We start from the raw sequence: 27,858 nt of genomic DNA on the forward strand, positions 1-27,858 counted from the left end.
ATGAAGATCAGTTTGTTTTGAAAAAGGAAACTAATGACGTTAACCAGAGCAATGAGAAAGTGATGGTGATAAGGTAAAAATAAAGGATGAGGGATTGGATGTAGTTGAAAGTTTTGACTATCTAAGGAGTAGTAGCACAAGATGTGAAATTGGACAAAAAAATATGGAAGAAAGCTCAGAAGATTGAAGGATTTTATCACAGCATTAAGAGCTTGAGCTTATTGGAATAAGAAAATACCAAGAAAAAGTAAGGAAGTTTTTTATAAAACATATTTTACCCCAATTCTAACATATACATTGGAAACATGGACAACCTCAGGACAGGAGGGGAGTATAATATATGTAATGGAAATGAAATTTTTAAGAATCATGATGGGGAAAACTAGAAAGGGCAGAATTAGAAATGAGAATATTCGAAGTACTTTGGGGATGGAGAGAATGACAGAAAAAGTTGAGAGGAACAGAATGAGATGGTTTGGGCATGTGGTAAGGATGACTAAGATTTCCAGGAAAAATGCTGGAATGGAGGGGAGGGAAAAGGAAACTGCAAGGTAGACTTACAAGATGTTGGACGGAGAAGATGAAGGTATATAGATATTGGTAAGAGGGAAAAAAGGATGAGAGATTAGGAGGGGGTGAAGGGAATGAAGTTTGTAAATTGCAAATTAGCTTGACAGACTGGGACACTGCCCATCTTATATTTATATTTTAATATAATATTGTTTTGTATATTTATTCTTATTAATGTTTTATTTTATTCTTTATTTTATGTAATCTCTCCATAAGAGCGGATATACAATCCCTACTCTCATACGTCTTCAATATTTTATACCATCCTGACCTCGTAGGGAAGACAACCTCCACCACCCCCTCAGTTCCGAGCCCTTATGGGCTTTACCAGAGGTCATCTTCGAAAGCTCGGCTTTTGACATATTCCAGTCTGCCTTGACCAGGATGCCACTATGCGAATGCCACAAGTGACATTCCCATCGATGCACTACTAATTAATGAACTCAGAACAATCTCACACAGCTCACCAAGCCTTAAGCAGGACTGAAAATACCTAACTAACAAAGGAATTGAACTACCTACCCATAGAAAGCAAAAGTGAGTTCAACACACAACATGAAGAATAAAAATATTACATGGAACAATAACAACACAGCAACATTGAAACAAAACAAAACAAGTACAAGAACAACAAAAACATAAATTATAAAACATAACATCAACAAAAATGGAATAAAACAGAAATCCCAGCAGAGCTCTAGATCCCCTCAGCAATCCTTTCCTTTGCTACGTATATTACAAAACTCTCCACTATTGCTCATTCGGCCTGGCTCCTCCAGTTTACATGGAGATCCAACGCCGATCCAATAAGATCAAGCCACTAATGGTTTTCATATGCACTAACTCATATTTTGAGCACTCATAAAGAACATGGTAGGTGTTATCCAATTGTCCACACTGAGAACACACCCCAAAATCTACCAGGCTGAATTTCTGCAGTCTGTCCCTAAAAGCACCATGGCTGGAAAGAAATTGCTTCACATATTTATTAGGGTGCACCCATGAGGCGTCCCGCAAACCAACAACATTTGGAGAGAGATCATGCATATAACACCCACCATCTGCCTCATCCCATCTGGCCTGCCACAAGGCATTGCCATGTTGTTCAATTTCTCAAACTTTATCCAAAGTCAACTCACGACTTCTTAGCAACATACCGCTGCTACTTCCTAGACACAGACAAGTCTATCAGTTTCATCACCAAGACTGCCTCCCATGAAATAGTACGGTTACCACCCATTACCATTAACAATATTAGGCGTTGAGCCCTTAATAATATGTCCCGATAACTTTTATATTTTAGTCTGTTTAAACAGGCGCTATAGCATAATAGCCTCACACATGACTTTATACAGAATGCTCATGGTCTTAAATTTAAGATCCCCAATCAGGATTGATCACACGTCAAATACCGAAAAAGGCATTTCAGGTCCTCTCTGTGATGTATTAGATGCTTCTTAAATTGCAGTTTCTCATCAAGAAACACCCCGAAGTACGTTTGAACCTGAACATGCTTTATATGCTGGCCTGCCACTGAAACACAGACACGCCAACTCACTGCCAAACGGCCTTTGAGGAGCATTGTGGTCTTTCCTGGGCTAAACATCATCTTGTGTTGATGACCCCACAGCTCAAGCATCCTGCAAGCTCGAGTAGCTCGGAGCTCAACCTCCCTCCGCGAGCTTCTTTCGACTAGCAGGAGCCCATCATCAGCATAAGCCACAATGCAATACCCGCTGGATGTTTATACCAGTGAGCAACTTTAAACTGAAGTGAACTGGCTCAAATTCTATATTTGAGTGTTACCTTTAACCGTTACCATCCACTACTAGTGCCACTGTTAATTCTACATGTTACTAGTATCATACATTGTCATTAGACAAAAACTCTTAATGCTTAAGTGCAATATAGTTTCAATCTTTGAAGTTGTTTTACTAAAATTCGTTATTCAATCGAGAAAAGGGTGGACGTAATAGAAGCTTATGTGTTCTGGATCCTTTCAAGAAACATGTCAAATATTCACAGAAAAATTTCTGAATGCCAATACACCAATAAAAAATAGACACAATTTGGTTAAATGATGTGTGCAACAAAGACAGTTTCAAATGCAAAATGAAATGGACAATCACAGGACTGCAGAGGCCATAGCTGATATTCAAAGAAGAATTTCTGTCAGTCTGAAAAAATCTATATCGCAATAAAGTGGAGTAAAATATACATCTATGTATGACTCTTCAAGATTTAAATTTGAATCCATATTGGGCAAAAATTGTGTAACTGAAGAGAACAGAAAAACTGAAATGTCTCAATTATAACATTAAAATGTCTCAATTAAAACATTGTAAATGGACAGATAGACCTGATGACCACCGATAGATGGATCAGAGAGATCTAATGCTGTATTTTATGACAATGAGGCTGGTTTAATTTATCTGACAATTTACTTTGCACGACATCAGATACAGACGGAAAATCCTCACTCGTTTGAGTGTCCACTTCGTGATGAGAAAATCACTGCTTGGTGTGCGGTTTGTGATAATAACCAATGTAGGTTCAATAGTTAATCAGTAAAATTACTGTAAAAATAATTATTAATCAGTAGTTCCTGGTAATCAATAATTTTTTACCAGACTGTCAATACAGAAGTATACTATATCATTTTGAAAAATTCTGTGCTTAGTTAACAGACAATGGAAAAAAGTGAAGTTTTTTCCAAGATGGAGTAACTTGTCATGCATCACATGATTCATTAGTACACATTCATGTCACTTTTACAGAAGAATCAACTGTTAACAGAGGGCAGTGGCGTCCATGTACGTACCCAGATTTATCAACTTTCGATGGTTTACTTTGAGATTATTTGAAGAATAGTTAGGAATTAAATGCTCAACCTATAGATTAACTGAAGGCTAACACATAGCAAGAAATCGAAAGCATTGACAATGTTTTTCATCAAGTGACTCTCAGTACAATCATTCAAGCACAAAAATACATCGCTGAACATGATGCTCATTTTGAACTCTTGTAATATGGCTTAAATTGAAAATAAAAAAACTACTTTATAACAACAATTTTAAAAGTTAAAATAAAGAAATAAAATACAAACTTTTAACAAAATAATAATAATAATAAAAGATTAAATTATATATAACACAATCAACACATATATATATATATATATAGTTTCTGAAAATAATAAATGTAATGTAATAAATAATTACATTAAAAGTTACAGAATGGTATTGGAAGAAAAACAAAATATTTTTTTGCATGTGGTTTATTTATCATAAGACATTTATTAATGTAATCAAATTCATATAAGCAAGTTTAGTTCAATAAACCACAGGTTTGCTACTCATCCCTGCTGTGTTAACTAATATACTGACATTTACTTTCGGCATTATAATATTTTGCTTATGTTTTTCCATCATGTAAGTTATGTTCAAAATAAGTGCAAAAATACTACTGCAAGATTATTTCTAGCCTCCTAGAAACAGAAATGAAAGAACTGAATCCATTTTAAAAGTATTATCTTAACTTCTACTTATACACAAATCTGTTGTTCGAAATTATTATAAAATTAAAACCAAAACCAATACTTTGTAAAATCTAAAATACCGTACTCACCATAACAAGTTGTCAACTGATTAACCATGCTCATTTTACCTCATAATGTTAACTAATTCTTACAACTGCTTCAAACTCACATCTCAGTCCATCACACTTAAATAACTGCTCACAATAAACAGAGGTTGCATTCAACATACATATTATTCTTACATTACATGTAAAAGCATCATTAATGCTTAAATTATAATTTTTACATAATATATTTAACTCTTATAGATATGACCCAATTAAAATAAAATAATTAACAAGTCAAGTATGAAACTCTAAAGCATTTCTAAGCTTTCAGATTAATATTTTTTAAATCATCAAGGCTATAGATTACAACATACTAAGCAATAAAACAATAAACACACCTGTTGATGATACTCCAAAGCTTGATTATATTTATGTAATTTACGACATGTATGTCCTAAATTGTTTAATAATGGCTCCCATTTTTCAGCACTTATTTGTTTTGATTCATTGATTTCATGGACTCTTGCTAAAGCTGCTTCAAAATATTTTTCAGCATCAGGATATCTAGAGTGAATGACAAAGATTTTTTTCAATTATTAATGAAAACTACAGTTATTTTAACACACTTTTTCCTCTTAAAAGAGAAATACATGAAAATTTAAGTTAATCTACAAACACCAATTTATTTATATTATTTATTTAGTTTCTTTTTCATTACTTCCAATCCTTTTGTATTTCACAATCCAGTGAAAAAAAGAAGAGATTCTTCATTTCACTACCCACTACAATTTTATATACATACTGCGAAATTAGAAAAATATTAAAGAACACCAGTTAGCTACATCTTTATTCGTAGAGTTTGAAATTGGAAATCTGAACCTCAGAAGCTCTTAAATAATACATAAAAACTTCATCCTACTGATAAATATTTACCTTAATACTCCTTGAGCATAAAAAATTACAGTAAAAATTCCTTTAAAACTCAAGCAGAACAATAGCAAATGAGTATTACCAATTCGTATCACAGTTGAAATATAAAACATTTACTTTGTAAATCATAACAGTTTTTTGTTAAAAATGTAACCCTGAAGTGGTAATTATTGTTTTACTGATAGGCAAGGTGCAATTCAAATGCAATTCTCAGAAAAATGGCACTTGATTTATTTTATAACATTTCTAATATCAAAAATGTACTGCACATATTCTAAATTGGTCCTAAATGTTCTATCAATATTAGAAATATAGTAATTTTGAAACATTGGTGGAACTAGTGGGATGGTATTTTTTATTTTTCATCTCGACTGAATAGACTACTAACATTATTCTTTGTGTCGATGTTTTGAAATGTTTCTGTAATGGCTGCTGACAACCAAATTGGCCTAAATTATATGTACACACTTGTCTGAATGTTGTACTAAACGTTATTGCTTTTCTGATGAAATTTTATTCATAAAAATGAGTGTTGAATTTTTAAAAGAAAGTGATATTAATTTATATTCATGAATTTAGTGGTATTGAAAGTTATAATTTAGATTACCAAAATGTAACTGTAACCATAACAAAATAACACAAGATAACGATAACGCGTAACTGTTATTTGATTTACTCATAAACATATAATGTGATTTAGCAGAAAACGATTTATATGCTGGTAATAATAATAATTTAAATAATTTTTGATTCTACATTTTTTATTCATTATTTCAATTCTTAAGTGCTTTGCATCACAGTTATGTAGTTATTGGATAATTTAAGTAATTAGCTTCAAAATGATATATAAAAGTCTAACTTATCTTTACTTTCAAAATTATCAAAGCTAGTAAAAAATTCAATAAACAGCCCAACAGTGCAGAACTTTACTACAGCTGCTTCTGTAGTTAATTCAAACACCACACAATGTAGGACTGTTAATAGGAAAAAAATAATTACCGTAAATTTTGAAAGGCAACAACACCCATCTCATGAATAACAAATGGATCTTGAGGTGCAATAGATTGTGCTTGAAGAAAAAATTTTTCAGCCAAACTGACATTGTTAGTTAAGCCACATTCTAAACCGATATACAACAAAGGCAAGTGACAACTGAAAAAAATCAAACACAAAAAGACATTATTACATTTTTTCCTAATTAATATTTCTCTCTCTATATAATATTAAATATAATATGAAATTTAAACCACCAAAACACATTAATAGAAATGTTAAACTTACCATATTAATTTCAAGAATCAATTTCGCATGATCCCGCATCTTCAGTTTGTATTCAAACCTATACTTATATTAAAATCAATCGTTTTTAAAAATGTTGAATTAAGAAAATGTCGAAATTGTTACTGTTCTATAAATTTTAATCTTATTATGAACAAATATGCAAATTCTGCTGTTCAACACTGGAATGATGTAATAAAAACATCATATTTTCCTTTGTTCTAATGTCATTATTATCAATCATTATAAATTATGTTTTTAATTAAACCACCATCTTAAAGTGTGATTAGGTGGTTCATCATTTTATGAAGATGAATCTTAATATTTTTTGAGTGTATTCATTTTTTAAAATTATTACAAACTTCCAAAATCTCTTAATTATTTTTGCAATCAGTAAATACTATGTCTGCACTCTAACAAAGGTCACCTATATTAGATATACCTCTTTTTTGTTTTTGTAAGGTGTGTAATGTTCTGTAATTTTTTTTTAATGATATGTTGGTTTTACCAATATAAATATTATTACATTCATTACATTTAATGTTGAGTATTCCTCTTAAGCTTTATTATTAATATATTGAAATACTGTAATATTTACAAATATGAAATATTTACATACCTAAACACAAAAAAAAAGATTTTTAATTTTGTACTAACCTAACCTATCCTAACCAGGATAAGTTTGAATTTTCAAATAAATAAACAAAATAAAAAAATATATATATATAAATTCAAATAATTTATCAACATATTTACCATTGTGATACTTAAATTCAAAATATAACAACTTAACCACCAAAATACAGTAACAGAAAACCTAAAAATGACAATACCAATAGTCAACCTGCGAGATCCCACATCATCAATCGGGATTCTATGAGGTTAGGTTAGACTAAAACAAAATTTTGTTTATACTTATAAACAAAATATATAAAATTTTATATATGTAAATATTACACACATACAAACAAAATTTCAATTTGATAAATGATCAGACCGTGTTTGAGGGAAACCGTCTTATAAAAACTGCAATGGATAGCAGCATTCATGAAATAAATAAAAACAAAATTTTCATTTTAATATTACAGTAATTACACCATATATATAATTTATTTCATCATTTTAAATTTTAATATGCAGGTTAAATTAAATGACTCAATCATGACTGAGGATGTGAGATCTACTAAAGTTTTTTCGTGATACAATTAAGGTAAGATACATCTTTTACACACATAAATCCTATAGAGGAAGAAGAGGAAGTTGAAGGGGATGAAATAATAGAAACAATACTGAGATCTGAATTTAAGAGAGCATTAAAAGATTTTAATGGTAGTAATGATACCAAAGAAAGCAGGGGCAGATAAATGTGAAGAATACAGAACAATTAGTTTAACTAGTCATGCATCAAAAATCTTAACTAGAATTCTATACAGAAGAATTGAGAGGAGTGTGGAAGAAGTGTTAGGAGAAGACCAAATTGGTTTCAGGAAAAATATAGGGACAAGGGAAGCAATTTTAGGCCTCAGATTAATAGTAGAAGGAAGATTAAAGAAAAACAAACCAACATTCTTGGCATTTATAGACCTAGAAAAGGCATTCGATAACGTAGACTGGAATAAAATGTTCAGCATTTTAAAAAAATTAGGGTTCAAATACAGAGATAGAAGAATTGCTAACATTTACAGGAACCAAACAGCATCAGTAATAATTGAAGAACATAAAAAAGAAGCCGTAATAAAAAAGGGAGTCTGAGAAGGATGTTCCCTATCCCCATTACTTTTTAATCTTTACATGGAACTAGCAGTTAATGATGTCAAAGAACAATTTAGATTCGGAGTAACAGTACAAGGTGAAAAGATGCTACGATTTGCTGATGATATAGTAATTCTAGCTGAGAGTAAAAAGGATTTAGAAGGAACAATGAATGGCATGGATGAAGTCCTACGCAAGAACTATCGCATGAAAATAAACAAGTACAAAACAAAAGTAATGAAATGTAGTAGAAATAATAAAGATGGACCACTGAATGTGAAAATAGGAGAAGAAAAGATTATGGAGGTAGAAGAATTTTGTTATTGGGAAGTAGAATTACTAAAGATAGACGAAGCAGGAGTGATATAAATGCCGAATAGCACAGGCAAAACGAGCCTTCAGTCAGAAATATAATTTGTTTACATCAAAAATTAATTTAAATGTCAGGAAAAGATTTTTGAAAGTATGTGTTTGGAGTATCGCTTTATATGGAAGTGAAACTTGGACAATCAGAGTATCTGAGAAGAAAAGATTAGAAGCTTTTGAAATGTGGTGCTATAGGAGAATGATAAAAATCAGATGGATGGATAAAGTAACAAATGAAGAGGTGTTGCGGCAAATCGATGAAGAAAGAAGCATTTGGAAAAATATAGCTAAACGAAGAGACAGACTTATAGGCCACATATTAAGACATCCAGGAATAGTCGCTTCAATATTGGAGGCACAGGTAGAACGAAAAAATTGTGCAGGCAGGCAACGTTTGGAATATGTAAAACAAATTGTTTTACTACATGATGTAGGATGTAGGGGGTATACCGAATGAAACAACTAGATCTAGATAGGGAATCTTGGAGAGCTGCATCAAACCAGTCAAATGACTCAACACAAAAAAAATCTCATTGTACCATAGGTGATAAACACAGAACACATTAAATGCAGTTTCAAAATAATCAGTAGCATTCAAAACAACCAAAGTATAACTTTCATTTATTCTCAATCAACTAACAATTCATTTTTTAAGATGGCTCATTTTGGTCTGTTATTTTAAATACTGAATAAGATTACATCATGCATGATTTTCAATAAGTTTGTAATGTCATTTCGCTTATTAATGAAACTGTAAAACTCAGTTTTCACCTAAAGAGGAGTACAGCCTCCAATCAAATTTGAAAAACCATTTTATTGCATGGTTAACAATTTTATGAACTTTAGTAATGTTTTTTGTAATGTTCCTGTTAGCATCCAATCTAAACATAAAGACTGAATGGACTTCTTATTGCTACCATACATGAGAGCCAGTAAGAGAATGGCTACATTAAAAATGTAAATCAAAATGTGAGTGATCTCTATGGTAAACAAATCAATAGATAGACAGTCAAGCATAGAGGTCATTAAGTTAATGTGTTCATATTTGTGTTAGAGCACTCATTTGCACTATACGTATAAAAATATCTAATAAAAGAAAATTAAATCAAAACCCCCAGCTCAAATTTTTATTTATTTTAGATTATTTCAAAATTTAAAAAAAAATAATAATAATAAAAACATATATTATAAATATACATAACCCTTTCATCAACTGAGATGCTTTAAAATAAGCAGCCATAGCCTGGTCATGTTCATTCTCTGCAGCAAATGAATGTCCATAAGCCAACCAAGCTGGACCAAATAAACGATCCAACGATGTAGCTTTACCTAAATACCTACGGGCCGGGTCACTTTTACCTACAAATAAAAATAAAATGTAATACTGCATTAAAACTAACATTAAAAAGCTAAATAACAAAAAGATTTCGAACTAAAGTTTATCTGAGTTCTACAACAATATTATGATCACAGATTCTCAATGATTAACTTGTAGTAAAAAAACTCGGTTCAAATTGAAAAAAACCACAAAAGATTTTTATTGTGAAAATGAATTAAAACAACTGTTGTCACTAAAAAGATGATTTCAATATCTTTTCACTCTTCTAAGAATAGAATGCCTCTCATGTTTCCATAAAATCGCTGTTGAATTCTTCATAAAACAATCACCTCTTCTATATTCACATGAATAACGGACTCCATGAGTTCACTCAATAATTTTGCAAAGCCCATTTCGCCTATAACTCAAATGAAGCATCACAAAGTCAATAATCTTCTGGTGTTCACCTTTTGAACACTGCCATTAATTAAACAAGGTTTTATGAGTTTTAATCTGGCTTAAAATCAGTAGACAACTCAGTTGCTTGATTGAGTTTTTATGCAACCCTAGATAGGAGACAAGAATCAATGGATTGTTCCATAGATAAAAAAAAAGGATCCCATCCAGCCGATCATTAAAAAAGCAGCTGTTCTGCTACCAACTAGAAGGTTCCAGCATGAAACCACATCATCAATTCTCAAGGCACTTATCCCAGGAAAAAGGAAAAGACAGTGTAACTAACAGTACATATAAGTGATGTGGTTAGTTCTGATGCACAGTTATGCATAAATCAAAGTAGGAGAACAGATATAGTAGCATAATGAAATGTATTTCAGATGCGTAAAACAAATGAAATTTTATATTATGGTTGTCCCATTAGCTCTTATTCAGGTCTTGGGCAAGATAACCTAAACCAATCCCTCAGTGGGTTGATTACAAGGAAGGGAACAAATAGAGGAAAATTAACCCTCTAAGGGACTGTCTGTAAGATCTTCCTGAAAACTGTATAAAACAAAGAAAATTTCAATCATTTTAATATCAACAATTAAAGATTTCCTTCTATTCCAATCTGTATGAACTGCTTATGATTAATTTTATGATAATGAATCTTACCCAATTTTAAGATCACCTTCGGCAAAATTTCACAAAATCTATTGAAAATATTTATTTTGATTAAATTATATTAACTACACAGTACTTACAAACAATGAAAATATTTATTTAATGTAAACTATATTAATAGGAAATCAATTTAAAAAGTCACCTATTAAGTAATAATAGCATCCAACAGCAAACCAACTGATAGCACTTTCAGGTTGTAAATCAACCAAATCATGGGCCAAATAAAATAACTCTGGAAAAGAACAAAGAAAAAAACATAAATAAATAATATTCCTTGTTTATAACCCAGTTTTACTACCAAGAAAATGCAGATATTAATATAATAATTTTATACAGAACATTAGTTTCATTTACTTAATTAATTTACTAAAAGTGGAACTAGAAAGGCAATAAAGGATCTAAGAGAAAAGAAAGCAATGGGCTATGATGGAATATCATGTGAGGTTTTAAAGGTTTTGGGAACAAGTACAATTCTGAGATTAACAAATGCAGTCAATAACATCTATGAAACAGAGTAATAGCCTGAAGGATTTACTTAAAACAATTCTAAAGAAACGAAATGACAAGAATGCAAAGCTTATAGAACAGTTAGTTTTATATGTCATATTATCAAAGCTGTTATGAGGATAATACTAAAAAGGATTGAAGCAAAGATTAAGATGAACATGGAGGTGGAACCAATTTGGTTTTAGGAGAGATAGAGGGACTCGAGATGCAGTGGGATGCCTGAGGATGCTTGGAAAAAGAATGTTGGAAGTGAATAGAGATATGTAAGTTTGTTTTGTTGATTGGGAAAAGCTTTTGATAGGGTGAATTGGAATGTGCTATTACAGATCTTGAAAGATATTGATGTTAATTACAATGACAGGAGCCTTATTAAGGAACTGTATACCAAACAGAAGGTGGTAGTGAAGTTTGGAGAAGACCAATCAGAAGAATTAAGTATTGCAAGAGGAGTAAAACAGGGATGCTGTCTGTCATTGGTACATGCGTAAAAATTTAACGGAAAAGGCTATGGAGAAGGCAAAGGATATTGTGGTTGGAGGTGAAAGAACAAAAATGATCAAATATGCTGATGACCAGGTAGTGCTGGCAAAGTTCTGACTTTGCCAGCACTCCGAAAGAGTTTCAGAATACATTGGAAAATATTAAAAAAAGTAGAAAAAGAACTACAGATGAAGAATGTAGAATAAGTGAAATTCTTTAAATACTTTGGAAGCTTTGTGAAATGGGACGGAAGTTGTACGGAAGAGATTAAAAGTGAATTGAAAAGGTTTATACAACTATTAACAGCAAAAATAAATTACAGATTAAATTAAGGAAGAGGTTTGCTAACTGTTACATTTGAAGCGCAGCGCTTTATGGCAGTGAGTCATGGACTATTAAGAAAAAAGAAGAAAAATATTTAAATAGCTTTGAAATGTGGTTGAGGAGGAGAATGTTGAGGATGAGGTGGAATAATAAATACAGAATGATGATGTATTATCAAGGATCGAGGAAGAGAGGATGTTAACAGTAACAATAAGAAATACAAAAACATCTTGGTTGGGACACATCTTGCGAAGAGACTGCGTGCTAAGAATGATAATCAAAGATAAGATAGAAGATAAACAAGGAAAGAGAAGAAGACAAATTGGAATGACTGGAGGATATCAAGAACAAAAGAAGTTATAGAGAAATGAAAGATGATGCTCAGTACTGAGAGAAGTAAAGAGCATCCAATTAAAACCTGTCATAAGACAAATCTACAAGAGAGAAAGAGATTGAGAAAGGGAGAATTAATTTAAAAATAGGTTTTTTGAATAGCTACATATATTTCTCTTTTTTTTGCATGTACGATATAGATTTGGTTTAATGAGAAACAAACCAATTTTAGATAATATTGTCCGTACATGCATAAATTCAGAGAATTATTGAAACATTTTTTTTGTGTTAATTCTTGAGAGTTCAATTTGCTTGAAAAAATTTAAGGAATTACAATGAAACGTACACTACTTTGAAAAAGTACACTAATTTTCATTAATGTCAATATTCTGTAACTTGATTAATAACTTGAGTACAAAAAATGACTCTTTCAAGAATATTTAAGAACTGTTATCTATCATTTAAATATCTTCTAAAATGTTTTTGATTGTCACTTTCTAAATGGTAACAATTTAAAAAAAAGCTATTTCTCCACTTGGTAAAGATGTAAAATTAATTTTTTCAATAGTACAAACACACATCTTCCTCAACCAAAACAGTCTTACCACATGAAAATATTAACACTACATGTTAGGGACTACCTACTTGAACAATTCCTCAACATTGGATTGGCCATGAAGGACCAAATTCCCTGGTCACCTTGATCCCCTGATATTACATCATTCCATTCTTTTTCTTTGGAAATTTGTCAAAGACAGGGAGTACACAATGAAGGTTGTCAATTTCAATCAATAAAAAGAAAAGGAACGATGTAATTAATGGAATAACCCAGATATTCTTTGTAAAGTGAGGTGTGAAATTGAATATCATCTAGACATTCTACGCACCAGAAAAAGTGCTCTCGTGGAACTTGTTTGAATTTAATAAGCATTGTAAAAATAACTGTTTTAAATGCCCTATTCAACAATAAAACATGCATGTAAGGACATTTCTTTGTTATTTTTTCATTATCACCTAAAATGCGCTGAATAATTCATTATTACCTGTATAACATGCTAGAGAAATAGTATGGCACTCTGTACTTATGCGTTTAGGGTGGTGACGTCTCCCACAACAGTCAACAGGTGGAAGGGTAGGTGATAACACTAGTTCATTAGCTGTACTGAGTTTAGTCTCATAATGTATCAGTTGAGTTACACTTACAGTCCCGTAATTAATACATTTTTTAGTTAAATTTTACTTTGGTTGTGATGCATTGATTTATATCAACGCATATTTCATTCTATGACCTGCATGCTTTGTCCAGATAATTAAATACTGCATTACTGCAAAATTTTCAGCATATTAAAAAAAAAGAAGATATATGCTAAATACTTATTTTTAACATATGACTTATACATATGACTTATACTTTTTATTACATATGACTTATGAAAATAACTTTTTTAATTTCACTTACTGTTTGTTCTTTTTAATTCTACAAGGCATCCAATGTGAATAGGTAAACATGTAGTATGATAAGGATCTTTTTTCAAAACCCTGAAAATATAAAACAAAAATAAACTAAACACTACCATTAATTAATTACAATATAAATTCCGTTAGATGAACCACTAAGCTATAGATTCTAACAGCATTACTACTCTATAAAAAATTTTTAATATAGTAGACAACAAAATCAGGACATTTGTCATTTCTCAAAAATTTCTATAATGTTTAAATACTTCCAGACATCATTATCTGGGTTTTCAGTAACTATAAAAAATTCCGCTTATGTCAATAATAATTACCGTGTTAAAAACCTGTCATACCATTTATTTTGTTCAGCCTTAAAATCAGAATCTTCAAATGTAAAATCAAACTACCCAGGTCATTACATCAATGATCTTTAACGCCGATGAAGTCAAAAATGAGAAAAGTAAACAAAGACAATTGTTAAGAAGACTTTTGGCCTCTAAAACAAACTTCAACCCCAGCTTGAAGTCTGCTTATTTTAAGCTCTTAAAATAAAAAATAGAAAAACAGAATTTATATAAATGCTGCTTCCACATATTTCAGTTAATTACAAAGTGAAATTTTCTAACATTTTCACAATTAATTTTCAGCATTTACTGTTTGCAGACTCTCATACAACTAGGTTGCAATACTATATCAGTCTACTTGTGGTCACATGTAACTTTAACTGTTCTGAGTGTTAGCATAGAATTTATTTTCATTAGACAGGGTAAAATGTTAGCTCCTACCCTGTCTTACCCTTATAAAATACTGCTACTAGGGCTGTGGTCTAACAATCGTTCCTGTCATATACATAAATAACATTAAACAGGCATCCAGAATCAGTATAAACAATTTTCATTATAGTAATTCTTTAAATCAAAACAAAATAATTTACTTTATTTTTTCTTTGGATAAATAAATCTGGAGTATAAATATGATACCTCAGAATTATATGAACTGCAATTCATGCAATTTTTTGTGACTAATTTTTCAGTGAATATTCTATGTATTTAACAAATAATTTTTTTTTATTATTAATTCCTAAACACAAGCTGCAAGCTTATCTGGTGAATTCAGTTATCTGTAAAATGTAGATATATATTTCTACCATAAATGTATAATAAAATAATTCTGCTCCCCAACACAAACCGATCTCATATACGTTTAAACAATATGTTTTTTAAAATAAATAAAATTCAACCATAGCTATTAAAATCTAGATAAATTAAACCAAATTTAAATATCTGAGACTGCTTTCTCTAATTTAGTGTAATAATTTATAACTTGGGACAGGCGTGTGAACTCAAATTAAATTCACTTTATACCTCAAATATTGGTTATAAAACACAGTTTAGAAAAAAAATAATAAGATAATATAAACACTTATGAAATAGACGTAAATTTAATATCAAGCATAATTTACAAAAAAAATTACATTATGTTACACTTACTCTTCAGTAATCTGAAAGCACTCCTTATAATTACAAGCATAATAATATCTCTCTGCTCTAGCAATAGCTAAATCTAAGTTTTCAGCAAGACGTGGGTGAGGTAAAGCTTGTGTAGGAGGTGAAGGTACTGTTTGATATTTATTTAAAAGACTTTGGTAAACATACGAAACCAACTGCCCATCTTCTCCATACGGTAATGATTCTAAAAGTTCCTTTTCTAAAAAAAAAAAAATATATATATATATATTTGCATATAAATGAACAAATTAAAACAAACTGCCTTGGTTTTGCCAATAACTAGCACTGCTAGCAAACAACATCTACAAAGCTAAGATACAAATATTAAAACTTCAAAAGATTGTAAATAAAATTGGTCTCAAAATATTATTCGCAAAGACACAAATTATGCCCCAAAAACTAACGCAATTAAAAAAAGTAAACATAAATAGTAATAAAATCAAAAATGTAACCTAGTTCAAATACCTCAGAGGAATAATAACTAACAACCTAAATGAAAAAATCTAAAAACCTCATTCCTAATAAGAACAAACAAACTAGCTATTGCACAAAGATTAGCCTGATACACCTACAGTAAAAAATATCTAACCATAAAAGCAAAATTAAGATATAAGTTATAAAATTGAAAGCCACATGCATATGTGGCTTTCTGGAATGTGGTGGGTGTTTCTGCTATGAACAATTAAAGACAGACAGACACCAGAAAATCAAAAGAAGAATTGAAAAAATCTGCATCAACAAAAAGTAACAGAAAGATGGACAATGGTGAATTGTGCCCAACAAACTTGAGTACAAAGAGTTGGAATCTATCAGTGATATCATGCGTGAGAGGACTGAGATTCTTTGGACACATCAAGAGGATGCAAGATTTGAGACTTCTGAAACAGCTGGTAGATTACAATCTAGACTCGAACAACACCATGACAGGATGCAGATGGGTCAGATAAATAAGAGGATCTGAAGGAAATTTGTCTTTTACCAGACATAACCAATAACATAAAATTAAATGAAAAAATCAAGGACAAAAAGACTTGCTTCACACTCACAAGACGAACATTTTCAGCACTACAAAAGGGTATGGATATCAAAGCATATGAAAAAGTACTGAGGATCACAAGAGCCAAACAGTCCCTTTGAAGAGACTTGGATAATGGATTGACTAAAGTCATCCTATGCAATCATAAAAAAAAAACATAAAAAAAACATAACACATATTTTATTAATCAAATTATGTTAATAAATATAACTTATCTGAAAATGAACAATAAATAAATTTTACTTAACCAAGGGGTGATGGATGATATTAATGTACAATGAAGGTTACATAGTTGAAAAATGGCAAATTACCTTCTAGAGCAGATAACATCTGATGTTTAACTAGTGCTTCAAAAGCATCATAACAATGCACATCTTTATGTAATGCTGCTTTATAGCAATCACATGCTAACCCTCTATTGTCTAATGCTTCATATATTTGGCCCTTTAAATACAGTAATGCACTCTGTAACTGAAACAGACAAAGATAACAATTCATTGAAACAATAGTATAATCTGCTACCGAAGATGGTTTTATTTAAAAACTTTCTCTTATTATTTTAGAAAATGAACACCCAATATTGCCAGACTTAATGAAAAATGTAGAAAACCCCAACAATGCAATGAACAAATTATTTCTTAATGTGTTATAAGTGTAATTTATCCTTTGTAATTGAAATAGCTTAATCACACCCTTTTATATTAGAGATATGGTCATTTGACAAATATAAGCATATGTTTGTTATAAAACATTGCAACTACTGTTATCATTTAAACATTCATCTGCCATATTACTACTTTTGCAATCAGATATAAATATTCTGATAACTTTGTTAGTTTAAGATAGATAATGAAGTTTTTACAAAGTTCCTTATAAAGCATCTGTTCTTTCAACCATTCAAATGTTTCTCATATCAATAAATTACATTGTTGTACATTCATTTCTTTATCTATAAATAAACAACATTTACATTCAGATAAATCACTCTTACACGCTAATGGTTTGATATATGCAAGCATGAAACAAATAAAACAAAGTATCATAATTTTATTATTTACTCTTTATCATAATTTTATTATTTATTCTTTTTTTTATATCATTAGCTTTAATACTTGTCTAATATTTAATAAAAAATTAATTTTTTTATACATATTAAATTACAAACTAAACTTTTATTAAATTAATAAATAATGAAAGTAAGAATTGACATTGTAGATATAGAATTCTTATATAAATAAAATACTACTTATTTTTTTCTTAAATATAATAGAATTCTAAGTAATAAACAAACAAACAAAGATTGCAGAATAGACAAATTAATTTTAATTATGATAAATTTCAAAACATGCACAAACAACAAGCTGGATTTGTTGTTATTGTCATACCAGACAATAATACTGTGATTTTCTTTCAACAAATTCACAAAAATGTCATCTTAGCAGAAACTTAATATTTAAGCATATCATTCATGCTAAGTTTCAAATTTAGCTCTTGGTACCCCATTTAAATATATTTGTTTTGCTCTTGTTTTTTATATCATTATTATGTAGTTTTAAAAACATTCCTTAATATGAAGGCTCAGAAATAAAATTCTAGTCCTTGGTATTATGTAAAAGAGTAATAGTAGTAATTTTATCATTTTACAGCTGAATAGCCCGGATCAGTGCGGTTCTAGTAAGTGTTACTGGAAATATCACTCGCTTGTTTGTTTCTGTAAAACTCTCGTTCAAAATGGCTGCCGTCATAAAAACTCCTGTCGACTGTGAAGTGCATGCAATCATGCATTTTCTTCACGCAAAAAACCTGCCAGCTGCTGAAATTCATAGTGAACTTAGTGTAGTATATGAAGAAGGGACTATCATGAATGACAGTGCGGTAAAACAACAGTGCCATATACTTCAGGAAGGTTGAACAAACATTCAGGACAATGAATGAGGTGGTCGACTCTTAACAGAAACAGATGAACTTATTACAAATGTCGATGTGAAAATTAGAGAAAATCATCGATTCATAATAACAGAGTCATCCAAATTTTTTTCCTCACATATTGCAAAAAGTGCTGTATGAAATCAAGACCCATAACGGCTTCCAAATTTTGTGCTCACTGGGTGCCTAAGCTTCTTTCTGATGAACACACAAAAAAGAAGATGATTATCAGCACTAATCTTTCTTCACAGTTACCATAACAAGAAGGATTAATTTCTTGATCAAAACAGGTGATGAGATATGGGTTAAATTTGTTAACAAACAAACAAAAGCTCAATTAATGCAAAGGGGGTATACCAGTTATCCTCGAAAACTTATAAAGGTCCATCAAACACTTTCTTCAAAAAAGCTGATGGCATCACCCTTTCTTTAGGGGATTTTTTGGAACTGTAGGTGATCGTGATTGATTTTATGGAGAAGCACGACAATTAACGCTGAAACTTACTGCACTGAAGAAACTAAAAAGGGTCATAAAAAACATAAGACAGCACGCTGAGTTCAGGCATCATTTTTCTTCATAACAATGCTCGTCAGCATAGTGCAGCATGCACTCAAAACCAAACTGAAGTTGTTATTACTACTATTTTATATATACATATTTCAAATAGAAGTTGTTTAACCATTCTCCATACAACCCTGAGTTGGCTCTGTGATTACCACTTTTTCCTGAAAATGAAGAAATGGTTAGCGACAGTGTTTTGAAAATGATGAGGAGCTAAACAACTGTGTTACTACCTGGTGTAATTCACAGGTGACAAATTTTTTTTGATGTGAGTATTCAAAAACTTGTTTATAGATATGACAAGTGCCTTAATTTGGACAGCAATTATGTAGGAAATTAGCAAAAAGATGTATATAATAAATGGTTTTTTTATCAACTGATGTTCTTTTAATAATGAATCAGAAGTTTTTAAATTGCTCTTGTATTACTCACATGCTACAGGCTACTTATATTTTTGTTAAAAAATAAACTCACTCAATGTTAATTAACTTATAGAGTAATTGGATTTATAATTCAGCTAATGCAACAAGGAAAGTTATAACGAATTTGTTAGAAATGAATCATCAGATAAGATGAATTTGTTAGTCATATGGAATATATGAACGACAGAAATTACACAAATATAAAAATTACACTTGCATAAAAAATAGTTTCACTGAAAAATCATTTGCCAAACCAAGACAATAATTTTTATTGAAAAAAAAATCTTAAAAAAAATTCTATAATAAAACAAAATCATGAACTAATTGGTGTATATGACGTACGATCCTTCCAGTATGCAGTATTGGAATGTCTAATTGCTCTTTAGCATGAACGGCTTATTTCCCCACCATATTAATATAAGAATGTACATAAGAGAAATCACACTGATGTCATCATTTACAAGTATATGGATGGTTCAAATAATAACATGACAAAACATCAATACTAAATGAATTAAAAATGGATTTTGTCATTAATATTTTATTTTTACTTTATAACCTTCAATTTCCAGGATGCTACTCCCTGAGTTTAAACAGATGTAGTAGGACCATTAAATTACAATGAGATGGATTTCACTGTTATGTAAGACCCAATAAAATCTTTTATAATTATTATTATTACTACTACTATTTTATACATACATTTTTATTTTCAATTCTTTAGAAGACTTTAATACTGAACAAGAGCTTTAAAATTGCTGATGCAGTTATATAACAAAACAGCTACAGAAAATTAATTTTATTTTACATATGTTAGTTTTTATTCAAAATATGGATAGGCCTACAAAAATCATTGCCCTTACTAAATAGAAAAACATTCAAAGGAAAGAGAAACTGTGAATCTGTGGATAAAAATAAAAATAATAAACAGAATGCTGAGAAATAAAGGTAAGAAACTGACTGGAGTAATTTTTTATCATGAGCTTTCAAACTAATTCCTTTAATATAAGAATGTAATAACATTACAAATCGTCCTATAATAATATAACCAATGACAATTACATAAAATTAAAAATATCTTCAAATGTATAGACAATTATTTTAAAATATTTCAATCTCATATGGAAAAAGTATAACACAACCATCTGAGGAGCATCCTCTTCAAATCTTTTTTTAAAAATTAATAAAATACAGCTGTCAGGTGATAAGTAAACCTTGAAAATATATATATAAACAAGTACATATTTTATAAACCCATCAATCTGTGAACTTCACCTTTCTTTTACTAAAGTTAACTGAAGCTGATAATGAAATAAATATTAATAAAATAATCAGTGTATGCTTATAAGAACTGGTGTAATTTTTGTTTCCGAATTCATAACAAACTAAAAAAGTGCAATAATATATTTTAGTAATTTGTACATTTACAGCTAGTTTATTATTTCTTGGATTCTGTCAAAGGTGTTTACACCACCCGCACCACTACTATAAGAAATGTATATAGTACTTTCTATATAGATTTTCTTTTCTAACTACATCATTTTAATAAACACCTTCTCACATACTACTTGAATAGTCCAACTGTGGCATTTCATATACAATAGTGTTGCTATGTAGTTTTCTTCAGTTTACCCTGAAAATTTTATAAATATTTACTGCACATTACATGACCATATAAATTGATTTTTTATGTATACAATTAGAAGAATTATTTGTAAAAATTCAGATATTAGTAATTGAATAACTCCATTAAAACAATTGTGTTAATCCTTGTCATCAAGAATAGTTTTTTAGAGGGAAAAAATCTTTATTAGCAATTTTTCAACTCAGCTGTATACTAGATATTTAAATAACAACATTAATATGGATATATTAATTAATTACAGTAGTATCAAATTCAGCAAACATCCGCGTTATTGAATTTTATGGTATATTGCCCATCTGTATACAAAATTAAGAACTTTCAGACAATTGATTTTTTATTCTCCTTAAAATCATTATTATCATTTAAACATTACAACTCCTAAGTTAGCAATCTCTGAAATCTCATGACTAGAAATCTATTGGATCAAGATAGTTCACCTGTACACCAAAGATGCACAGAAAAACATAATTACGGAAATGTAAGTAGGAATTACATTTAATTGATAACCTACAAAAAGGGCTGTATAATTTATGAAATTTTATACTGATAAAATAAGTTTTTTTTAAATTCAGAAACTTCTACTTTTTTACAATGGAACACATATTTAAATACAATTTAGTGCTGATGAAGGATGGAATTGACAGCATTAAAAATTTATTTTTCCTGTCTTATTCTCAGTAAATTTCAATAAAACTCATTTAAAACTTAAAAACAAAATTTTTCACCACCAAGTGTAATTTTTTGGTTGGTAAAACTAATGATTTAAACAAATTACATGGAATAAGTTTTTTCATAATCTCTGAAAGTTACTACGGCTAGCGGCTCTACGGCTAGCATGGCAGCATCTAAATTTTACCCAGAAGTTCCAGATTTGAATCTTCCAGTAAAGTTTGGAATTTTTACAGGTAAAAAAAATTTCCCTACATACTTACAATTATTGCAACTTTTGATCCATACGTTAATTGAATGTAATCAGTTAACACAATCTATACAAAAACTAGTTTGTAACATTAAACTATATATAAGTAAGTAAAGACTAACACTGTAACTGCCAGCAACTGAACCATCAATACTATTCGAAGAATCAACATTTGTTATTCCTGAAGTAGCAGCCGGAGTACTATCTGCAACAAGCGATATACTGGTATTTGTACCAATATTAAAACTACTATCCCCATCGGTAGATACTAATGCTAATGCATCAGTCAATTCATTAGCCTCCAATAAACATCTTGCTGCTAAATACTGGCACAATCCGTTCGTCTATAAAACAAACAAAAACATTAATTTTTTACCCTGAATGCAAACTAACTTTTTTAAAAAAAGACGCTAAAAAACCAACATCTATCTACAAAAGCAACAAACTTCAAACATCTATAAAATGACTGAAAATTTTGTGGTCTGAGAAAGTACTGTATGTGGAAAAAATAAGATGTAATGATGTTATGTAAACACTTTTGGGAAAAATTAAATACCTCACAGAAATTTTCTCTCATTTAACCATTTATTTTGAATTAAAACTTTTTATGATCTATTATTTAGACTAAGTAAAGATATTCAAAGCAGAATGATCTTCTGCCATTTTTTTACTAAATTTTTAAATGATAGGATATCATCTATGTTCGTGATGTCAGCTTTTTTTCAAAGATAGGTCTTAAAAATAAGAAAGAGCAGACTGAACAAAAACACACCCAAAAGATTTCTTTTAACAATAATTAAAGCATTTCATTTAATTTAAAAATAAAAAAATCAAACTTTTACTTAATTTTATATTGTTCAATAAACATTTTTACATCAGCTCTTCCTGTTCTATTGCATAACAGACAATTGTAATCAATTGCATAAAGACAAGGTTTACAGTCCATACCAAAAAATATATATTGTAACAAGTTGTCATTCATTTGAAGAAAACAAAGGAATAACAGAAAATTACAAATAATAATTACTCTGTTATTTGCTTGCTTCCACATTAGAGTAGAATACAGTACAAATCTTATACTACACTTTTCTGTGATACTGTTTCACTGTACAGTGCCATGAAGTAAACTTAATTACTAATTTTCTACTTATTTTAATGAGTGAAAATTTCCTTTCTTCTTAATTGTTTTTCTAATCTACTGAAATTATTAACATATAATCATTTTGATAAGCATGGCTCGTTGATATAAGTATATAATTATAGTTAATATACCTACAATTTTTAACATATACCATGTAAGTGTTGTTAAAACATTTTTCATAGGAAAATCCCCTATATTTACAAACAGCCAAAATAGTAAATATATTTTCATCTACACACCAAAGCATTGGATGATAAGGTGCCCTGCAATGCAGTTTAGTTGACAAGATTTCAACAAAAAGTGAATAAACATAAAACCAGTAAAAATTTTAAGCATGACAGTTTAATAAACAGATTTCAATAGATTGCAAATTAAACAAGCCTACTGGTACATACAATAATGTTACAGATATCTACGCAGATGACTAATCTTAATGACTAGTATCAACAGCAAATGAAGACAAGTAAAACACCCTTCAATTATTCCCATAACTTCATCCATTAAACCCATCATTTTATCAGAATCTAACCAAAAGCCACTGAATTAGAATTACGTAATAAATTATAATTAAATAATAATAATAATTCCCTAGCACTAGATAGGGAATCTTGGAGAGCTGCATCAAACCAGTCAAATGACTGAAGACAAAAAAAAATTATACTGAGAAATGATAAACATACACACATAAAAATAAACAACTACATAAAATTTGAGGGCTATTTTTTAAGTAAGATCCAATTGCCTGAAACTATATAAATTTTGCGCAGCTGTCAAAACACGCACGCACCCCAGCTCCCAGCATGCCTTGCAAAAATGCAGATCCCATTTACAGTCTTAGCAACATTGTTTACAGTTTATAGTGTAAAGTTGAAATGTTTCAAATAACTGAGCGGCTTGCTGATTGTGAAAAACAGTCTGTGATCCTTGATCACAAGGAACATGTCAGCAGCAGACAGTCATCACCAGATATGTGAGATTTACGACGAACCTAATTCAATGAGTGACAGCAAAGTGTGTAAATGGATAAGACTGTTAAAGGATAGGAGGGACAATCTCCATGATGAACCACATTCGGGCCAACCTTTGCGCACCAAATCACAGACAATTTGGTGTGCAAAGTTGACACAAAAATTTGTGAAGACCAGCAATTCACAATTTCCATTTTGTCACTGATATTCCCACAAATTTCAAGGTCAGTGTTATACAAAATTGTTTATGTAATCATCCAGTTCAAAATCTATGCCACAACGGGTTCCCAGGCTGCTTTCTGAAGAACAACAAAAACTAATGGCTAGTGTTATAACATTTTTTAACTAGTACAGAGAGGAAGGAGATGAACTTTTGGACCATATTGTCACAAGGGATAAGACACGGGTTTTTCACATCACTCCAGCATGAAAGGGACATCCCAATGCCATAGGGGGAAGACACCCCCCTTGTCACGTTACTGGTCGCCACACCACCCCCTCTGTTCGAAGCCCTAAGGGGCTTTACCGGAAATCGTCTTTAGACCCTCTAACTGATAACATCTCACAGTCATCAGCCAGGCCTCAGTCAGGATACCACTGATGTAAATGGCTCAGCAGACATTTGCATCACTAAAATATAAATCAAATTTCGCTTTCACGTAGGCCTCAAATGGACATCTTCACATCCAACCTAACATGATTCCCTCAAACTAACTGACTGAAACCGTGGAAGCGCAAACCCCGTGCCTAGTCCAGATTTGACAGCACCGTTTGTGACTGTGAATGCCTCAGAAAACGAACGATTTTAAAGTTAAATCAGTGCTACACTCATACCAATCAAAATTATCTCTGGCATAATTATGTCAAAATTATGCCTATATTTGGGTAGGTCTGAATTTCTATGCACATAGAAATTCAGAGCTACCCAGATATAGGCAGTCAATGGAATGGTGACATAAAATCTCCAGTCAAAGTGAAAGCCAAACAAACAATGTCAGCACACAGGATCATGGCAACTTGGTTTTGGGATAGATTTTATGCCCAAAGGATCAATTATAAAGTCAGCAGCATACTGCATGACCTTGATGAAGCTTCAGCATAGCTACAGAATTAGCGACATGAACTACTGTCATCTAGATTTTGTTGCTGTATGACCTCATTCTGCTGCTCAAACTCTAGAATTAATCAGATCTTTTAATCAGAAATGGACCATACACTGCACAACCCAGATCTTGTGTCGAGCATATACCACCTGTTCTGCTATCTGAAGGAATTAATCGATGTTCAGCAGTTTGACACCAATGAAGAAGTAAAAACAACAGTTGAAGACTTGTTATTTTCACAGGCGGCTGATTTCTATGACATGGGCATAAAACAATTCGGTAAGACACTATGATAAATATTTTAACAAACAAGGTTAAATATATAGAAAAGCAGTGTAAAATGTAAAGAGTGAAATAAAAAATGTTTCTGAAAATATCTTTACTAGTTTTTTTTGTATTAAAAAATGGACCTTACTTACAAAATAGCCCTTGTAATATACATAGATATATAAATAAATAATACTTTAAGTAATAATAAAATACCTTATCAAGTCCTCGATTTTTTATTAATAATGCAGCTCTGTGATACTGCTTCATATGAAACATACACTGTGCTAACCAGTAAACATCATTTGGATCACCATCACTAAGACTGACCACTTTATCTGACCAGAACAAAGCAGCACTATATAGGTGCTAAACAACAAAACAACAATATTAAACAGATAAAAAACATATATACAATATATATGTGCGCATCACAATAACTCATTTCAAAATTATGAAATCCATTAACAGTGCTTCTTAAACGTATTTCTTATGTTCTCAGAAAATAGTAAATAGTTGTTATTGTACGATATACTTATGAATTTGCATGAGAACTTTATAAAATAGCTATTCATATGCTGCCTTGCAGTACTACTGTGTTTAGTTTTTGTCTAACTTTATAGGTCTGAAGACATAGACTGTAAACATAAGAAGTGTCTTGCAGCCAGGAGGGTCGTGCAACGAACACGCATCTATGCACTTCAGTCAACAACTGCACATGGAACACTACAGGACCTCTAGCAGTGAGCTTAATATGCTTAATCAGGCTTTGAAAAGGGCTTCCTGGAAGCAATTCATCACTGAAATAGACATAGACCTGTAGGGGAGACCATTCCAGACCGTTGTTAAAAAGGTATTGAGAGCCAGAGCCCCTTTGACCCTGGATTCTGGTGACATCCAGAATATAATAGACGGACTGTTCCCTCAAGAGGATGTAACTTTGGAGGAGGTGGAAGATGCGAATCCCTTACCCCCTTCTTATGAAAAAGGAGTTAGTGGCTGCAGTTAAACGGATCCCACTGGATAAAGTGCCAGGACAGATCTACTGCCAGACTGGGCAGTTAAAATGGCAGCTGAGGCTGATCCCAGTGCCTTTTTGAGGGTGCACAATATAGTTTAGTAAAAAGAGCGTGCCCCCCAAAGATGGAGGCAGTAGCGCCTGGTACTGGTCCCTAATCCAGGAAGGGATCCGGTGCTGCCGTCCTCTTGTAGACCTCAGGCAATAATTGACACAATATCTAAGGTATTTGAATGCACACTGCAACAGGTTGTCCAGCGCTATAGAGGACACAGGGGGGCTTTCAAACAGAGAATTTGGATTCTGTAGAGGGAGGTTAGCCTTTGATGCAGTGGCGGAGGTTGTGGGGATGGCAAGAAGAATAACTCATGAGAAGTTATGTGTGCTCATGGTGTTGGATATCTGCAATGCTTTCAATTGTGTGACCCACAGCACCATCGGGACCGCACTGGTGAACAGAAGCGTACCCCAATACCTTCAAAGAGTAATCCTTTCTTATCTCAATGGCCAAAAATTCATCTGCAAGGCGATGGACGGACCAGTTGAACAGCATAAGGGAGTACCTCAAGGGTCGGTTTGGAATATTGTCTACAACAGTGTATTCCAGGTTCTATTACCGCAAGGAGTCATGGTTGTAGGGTATGCAGACGACCTTGCCCTTGTGGTTGAGGTGACTACACTGAGGGAATCTGTTGCCCAAATATATGAGTCCTAAGCTGCAATTAGAAATTGGATGACAGGAGCAGGGCTAACCATGGCCCAGACAGGACTGAGGCGGTTGTTACAATAACTACCAAAAGAAGGCCAGCTTTGAAAATGATCCTTGAGGGGTCAGATGATAGTTTCGAAGGCTGCCATCAAGTACCAAGGTATATGGGTGGATGTGAAGTTACACTTTGGCATTCATATTATGGACATATGCCACAAGGTAGAAAAGGTGAGTCAGCTAATAGCAACCAAGCAGGTAATATTGAATAACAGGGGACCCAGCCAACAAAGGAGGAGGTTGCTGTCTAGCATCTTGTCCTCTGTGCTACTATATGGTGCTGGTCTGGAGAGGAGTCACCAAATATGGTAAATACAGGGGTGCTCTTGAAGCGATACAAAGAAGGAGCTGTGTCCAAATTACAGTAGCATACCACACGGTTTCCCAAGAGGCTGCGGACATCTTGGCGGTAATATTACCAGTAGGCCTCAAGATTCTTCGTAGGAAGAGGATAAAAGCACTAGTTGCTCTAACACCCATAGAGAGAAGGAGACTGGCCAGTTCCATCATGGAAGATTTGAGAAGGGATGGCAGAGGCGACATGATGACAGTGA

General features: G+C 31.6%; 1 protein-coding gene across 1 annotated transcript in view; it reads right to left on the bottom strand.

Moving 5' to 3' along the window:
• Cdc16 (cell division cycle protein 16) overlaps window positions 1–27,858 on the bottom strand; it is a 34,424-nt gene that overhangs the window by 4,823 nt on the left and 1,743 nt on the right. Inside the window, exons 2-10 of the mRNA XM_075374692.1 lie at window positions 25,737–25,889; window positions 22,164–22,385; window positions 16,879–17,038; window positions 15,514–15,730; window positions 14,025–14,104; window positions 11,064–11,153; window positions 9,684–9,840; window positions 6,085–6,237; window positions 4,554–4,719 (exon numbers count right to left, since the gene is read on the bottom strand). Of these exons, the coding sequence (XP_075230807.1) occupies window positions 4,554–4,719; window positions 6,085–6,237; window positions 9,684–9,840; window positions 11,064–11,153; window positions 14,025–14,104; window positions 15,514–15,730; window positions 16,879–17,038; window positions 22,164–22,385; window positions 25,737–25,889 (1,398 nt within the window). The remainder of the gene's footprint in view (window positions 1–4,553; window positions 4,720–6,084; window positions 6,238–9,683; window positions 9,841–11,063; window positions 11,154–14,024; window positions 14,105–15,513; window positions 15,731–16,878; window positions 17,039–22,163; window positions 22,386–25,736; window positions 25,890–27,858) is intronic.

The sequence above is a fragment of the Lycorma delicatula genome, chromosome 9 (assembly GCF_047948215.1).
Source record: "Lycorma delicatula isolate Av1 chromosome 9, ASM4794821v1, whole genome shotgun sequence".
Lineage (NCBI taxonomy): Eukaryota > Metazoa > Arthropoda > Insecta > Hemiptera > Fulgoridae > Lycorma > Lycorma delicatula.